The sequence below is a fragment of the Artemia sp. Qi Xiang Cuo genome, chromosome 15 (genome assembly GCF_049724085.1).
Source record: "Artemia sp. Qi Xiang Cuo chromosome 15, ASM4972408v1, whole genome shotgun sequence".
NCBI lineage: Eukaryota > Metazoa > Arthropoda > Branchiopoda > Anostraca > Artemiidae > Artemia > Artemia sp. Qi Xiang Cuo.
In genome coordinates this window covers 39,794,725-39,800,724 of record NC_142808.1, presented here as the reverse complement: position 1 = coordinate 39,800,724, position 6,000 = coordinate 39,794,725, and the positions used below count along the sequence as shown (strand labels likewise).

At 33.8% G+C, this 6,000-nt stretch overlaps 1 protein-coding gene across 1 annotated transcript in view; it reads right to left on the bottom strand.

Moving 5' to 3' along the window:
• Positions 1-517: 517 nt before the first annotated feature.
• The window catches only part of LOC148943672 (proteasome assembly chaperone 2), a 40,911-nt gene continuing 35,428 nt past the window's right edge, over positions 518-6,000 (bottom strand). Inside the window, exons 6-7 of the mRNA XM_089101529.1 lie at positions 5,265-5,379; positions 518-693 (exon numbers count right to left, since the gene is read on the bottom strand). Coding sequence (XP_088957655.1) covers positions 616-693; positions 5,265-5,379 — 193 coding nt within the window. The 3' untranslated portion in view covers positions 518-615. The remainder of the gene's footprint in view (positions 694-5,264; positions 5,380-6,000) is intronic.

The following is a 6,000-nucleotide window of genomic DNA, read 5'->3' as shown; positions in this document are numbered from 1 at the left end:
GAATGTCACCCCCATGCCCATCATTTCCCCAAACATTTCCTATCAACATTTTGATATGGCCCTTTTGTTCAACGTAGTTGAAAGGTCTGGAAATTCTGTCTTTGAGGATGCCCCAGGGCAAGGATAGCCCTCAGGACAAGGGTAGTAAGTTATGCCCTTGGGGCATATACGGTTTTTATAGAAAGTTCTGTCGTAGAAGCTTCAAAAAGGGCTCATTCGATTGGAAATTGCGAGGACTAGCACCTTTTTTATTAGTCGAAAACAACGTATTTGAAAGGTCTTTATGTCTTTGAGGATAAGAAATCCCCCCAGCCCTCAGGGGAAGCGTTGTAAGTTATGCCCTGGGGGCATAAAAGGTTTTTATAGAAAGGGTATAAGGTTTTTATATATCCAAATAGTGTGTTTAGTTTTGAAGGTAAGATCTGTGTACCTCTAATCTCGTGCATGACACTACTATAGCTTTTAACAGGCAACTAAACACAATATTATTAGCGGACTAGCAACTGTTATAAATATAAAAAGCCGTATTTATTTTATGTTATAATAAGGCAATATAAGAAAGATGCTATTGTATAAAATAAAATGCACAGGGACTGCTCACAATTTCCTCTAATTTTACCCAAACATAGATTTTGGGGCTGGACGACCATAAAGATGAATCCAAGACGGAGGAAAGACCCATTCACTTTTCTTCTAAAAGAAAAAAATATTTTCAGTGAAATCAATAAGCCTATATGAAGTACATAAATAAACAAGACTAGATAAGAGAAAAGTAGGTAAGCTACATATGACTCAAAATATTCCAACATCTTTCAAAAAAATTCAACCGATTCAATAAGCAACCAACAAACTCAGCGCCATTAATCCCAGCGAAATTCAGCCACCACAAAACCTCAACCCATACACGATCAAAATGAAAAAAATCGACAAAGAAAAACACAAGTTGTGCCAAATCTAACATTGTAAAACTCAACGGACACAAAATTCAACCACACAACACCAAAAAAAAAAATTTTTTCCTTCGAACTAGGCTAAACCTGACCTGATTTTAGCTCGACTTTAGAAGATTTTTTGAAATAGGAGATGACCTTACTCGGAAGGGGTCCTCATTCGTTGGAGCAGTAGGGACACTGCAGTCAGTTCAGAGTTTAAGAGCTTGTGAAAATTTCTAAAGTTCCAAGGATAGATTCAGAAATATATATTTTAGAAACACGATAGCCTCAACTTCTGGGTTTTAAGCTTCCTACCTTTTCTAAGTTTTAAACACCCTCTTTACATCTGACAATGTTGATTTTTTTTTTTTCAAGATCAATTTGCAATTTTACTGGCAAAATTCAACCGATTCAATAATTACAAACAAAATTCAACCAGTCCAATATAAAACCAAGCGAAAATCAGCCATTGCAGAACCTCAGTCCATACACGATCAAATGACAAATTTCGTCAAAGAAAAACTCAAGTTCTGCCAGATCTAGCGAGGTAAAGCTCAATGGACACAAAATTCAACCGAGTAAAGCCGAAAACACAAAGTGATCTGTTTGGAACTAGACTAAACCTGAACTTGATTTGGATTCGACTATATAAGATTTTTGTCAAACAGGTTATGACCTTACTCGGAATGGGGCCTTGGTCGTAGGAATAGTCGGGGCGATTTAGCTAGTTCTTGTTTCAAGGGCTTTTGTAAAACTCAAGAGCTTGCAACGTTTTTTTTTCAAATTTCAAAACACGATCAAGAGCTGATCCCAGATTAATTTTGGCAATTTTTTTCTGATGATACTATAATCTAGTAGCCGAAATTTGAGATTTTTTTTTCTGTCAAAAAAAATCATTACGGTACCTTTTTTTGTACTATTCTCCATATTAACCTCAAAATAATCACTGATAGAGAGCGCTAAGGTGTTATGTGTTGAAGTGGTACAGAGAGTTATGAGCTGAATATCTGGAGGATAGGTTAAACAATTTCAAAGTTTTAGGAATGGATACAGAATGTAGCTTTGATAATTTTTGGTAATTTAGAAGTGAAGAAAGTGTTTTTTTTTTTTTTTTTTTTTTAGAACAGTGGAAATTACTAAGACTGCAGGTCCAAAATCCAAATTCAGGTTTTAGACTTGGTGGCCTCGTCTTTCTTCCTTAGAGTAATTTCTACTTTTTCTAAGTTTTAATCACCCTCTGTTGCTATTATTCATTTTTTCATCTATACATTTACAGATTTTGCACTTGAAAACATCTTTTGCTCAGCAGTAACAAATAGATAGGGGACAAGATCATTTGATAACTAACATTCTCGAACAATAGTCATAATTTTATAAGAATTACATCTGAAGACCCATTCACTCTGTGTTACCACCTGAAGGCCCAAAAGGGATTCCTAAATTTTACGGTACGGCTTCAATTAGGAAAATACTGCAGATGTGGCTTTGAAACTAAGCTCATCTGTTCTTACTAAATTTTAATCCTATGACGTATTATATTATTTTATATTATTATTATTATTTAGTTTGATATAATGATATTATTACATTAATTTATTATTTCATACTAATTTTATCATTACAAAATTATATTATCTAACACAATCTATATTATTATATAAATTACGTATTATATACATAATCCTAATACGTATCACTAAGGATAAGTAAGCAAGAAACTAAATAGAAAAGGCATTATAGACCTCAATTATAAAAACTAAATTATAACTTAATCATACTCAATAGCCTACTCATTCATAGCCGGATAAAAAAAAAACATCTGACATAGCCAACTTAATCATAGGAAAAGGCATATTGAAAAATACTACTGTTTGGTAATTTGCACTAAAGGATAACTCAAAGTTTTCTACGGTAGTACGACCTCACTCGGCTGACAAACTCAGCCAAATTCTGAGAGGAGTCTGAAAATTGATTCACCTGTTTTAAAACATAAAATTGCTTATGTAAAATGTGACTAATGAGGCAGATATATTTAAAAGGTGTTCTATTACTGATTTTTACTGCTTATTAAGGGGGCCAAAATTAATCTTAATGGTATAGCTTTGTATATTTTAATGATGATGGTAACAATGGTGACATGGTAACATGGTAACGAAACAAGGTAAGCAATTAACTTGGGTAGCTAGCTTTCGCAATAAATAATTTTCTAGTTTCCTCCATCTCAAACAATATTTGGCTTCCTTCTCTTTGGATCAAAGTGAAAAATTCTCGGTCGAAAACATTGCATTCAAAATGAATTAAAGCTTAGATAAAATAAAACGTTTCGTCATCAAAATGGCTTTCGTAGGCAATCAATGCCAAAATCACAATTCTACTAAAAAAAAATGAAATGGAAAAAAAGGTTTATTTAGATAGATACTCAAAGATGTCTGGCATTCCTTTAGATATGTATGAAAAGAAAGTTTCGTGAAATTTTCTTAGATAACTTCAAGAACATCACATTTAACATACATACCATCCAGAATTGAAATAGTTAAATCCTTAAACCATTTCTACAATATTTTATTATGGTATTATAACTATTTCATTTCAACCCACTTACCATAGTTAGTTACAACTTACTATAATCACTGAGCATGGTAAATAGTAGCATCTACTAGTGTAGATACAAAAATTAAAAAGAGGCTACAAGGCTAGCTTTCAATTTGAAACTATTGAAGAGTTCACAGTTCTTTTTACTTCCTGTCCTGTGAGTTGAGTCAAAATCTTGTAAAATTAGAAAACTACCAAAAGCGTTCCAACCGCATAGCTGCTCGTAACATCACTTACCATGGGAGATTTACTACCTGGATGAAAGGTTACTTATAGTAGCATCACTCGGTTATTTTCACCATTTTGCCTTCCCTTTGCCAAAATTCACCATCTTCTGTCAGGACTTATCCCAAAACAAGGTAGAGCTACAAGACATCATTCATGAAGTAGATTACCATGGTAACTGAAATTCCCTGGATGAATGGTTGGAACAGCCTTATAGTGACGTCACTTGGTCACTCACCATTTCATCATCCATTTGCCAAAATTGATTATTTTCTGTCAAATCTTTTGGAAAAGGAAATAGGGCTAAAAGACGTCCTTCATGACGTCACTTACCATTGCAACTGATATTCCCTGGATGAAAGGCTGGAATAGCCCTATAGCAACACCACTCGATTACTTCACCATTTCGCCATCATTTAGCCAAAATTGACCATCTTCTGTCTAGACTTATATTAAATAAATAAAAAACAAGTTTTTCAACTTGTTGAAAAACTTGTTTTTTTTTAATTTAATTTCTGATCGTTTTTTAAATAATGCTGGGAAATCCGGCGCCCCCTTAACAGTAATATCCCTTTCCCCATGAAAACTTCCTCCATGGAAAGAATCCCTCCCCCGACCCCCAACAGAAAAAATCCCCCTGAAAACGTCTGTATACTTCGCTATAACCAATACTATATGTAAACAATGGGCGAAGTTCATAACTTAAAGCCCTTCCCCCAGGGACTGTGGGAGATTAAGTCATCCTCAAAAACGTAGTTTTTAGATTTTTCGACTATACTGAACAAAATGGCTATCTCAAAGTTTTGATCGGGTGACTTTTGAGAAAAATGAGCGTGGGAGGCCCTCCTAGCTGCCCTCCAAAGTTTTCGGTCACTTGAAAAGGGCATTAGAACTTTTAATTTTCGTTTGAATGAACCCACTCACGTTATTCTAGAACAACTGGGTCAATACGATCACCCCTGGAGAAAAAAAAACCAAACAAATAAACACGTATCCATGATCTTTCTTCTGGCAAAAAATACAAAATTCTACATTTTTGTATATAGGAGCTAGAAATCTCTAGAGTATGGTTAATCTGATGGTGTGATTTTCATTAAGATCTAATAACCTTTAGGGGGTGTTTCCCTCTTTTTCAGAAATAAGGCAAATTTTCCCAGACTCGTAACTTTTGATGGGTAAGACTAAACTTGATGAAACTTATACAATGTATACTTGAAATCAGTATAAAAGTCTGACTCTTTTGATGTATCTATTAGTATCAAAATTTCGCTTTTTAGAGTTTCGGTTACTATTGAGCCGGTTCGCTCCTTACTTACAGTTCGTTACCACAAACTGCTTGATCAAAAGAAAGTGGAACTCCAAGACTCAGTACAGCTAAGAAGCCACAAAACCCAGTCCCGTCGTCTTTTCTATCTAATTAAGGGAACTCTACTGATTTCTTTTCTGTTTATCTAGATAAGAATAACTATATCTATACAAGAAATAGTTTATTGAAAATGAGCTAAAAAGACTTACTGATGAAAGCTGCAGCGCTTCCGAAAATTTTTCAATAACAAGCAAAGCGTCTGGTATATTATTCCCTTCGGATGTAAAAGAAAGAATGGCGCTCATTGGCATCCGCATTTCATTACTAAAAAGAAAAAATCACAAATTTAATTCAAAGTTTGTGCAGGATTAACAATCCCATTTTTAAATAAAAATTAAATAAAAAACTATTTAAATAAAAAGTCTGCCTTCTCATTATAAAAAGGTGATGAAGCATTAAAAATAGCACGACTTGTAAATTCTTTTATAGCTTTTTTATTTTATCATTTACTTTTTGTAACAAGTTTTCTTCTTCTTTTTTCCATGATTCAAAGGACAAACATTCAATTACAAGAAAGAAAAGCAAAACTGATTAAGAGACGGGTCAGAAGGAACAACATTTTCTCAGAAGAAATTACCTTTAAAAAATCACTCAAACGGAAAGTCATTTCATGGTTAATCCTATCACTCATTCTTCATTTTCTTAGTCTATCATTTCATCCTTCCATTTTGCCACTTCATCAAATACCAAATTCATTCAAATATTATAAGGCTTTAAACATAAAGCTTTCCTCATTTCTAACTCTAACAACGCTCCAGGAACTAGTAATACCTGTAACCGCAGACACCGGTGTCATTTTGAAAATTGCAATGGCAGAGGAGCATCAAAATATTTTTTTGAGGAAGAAAACTGTCTAAAATTGCCAAAAACTTCATTTAAAAATAA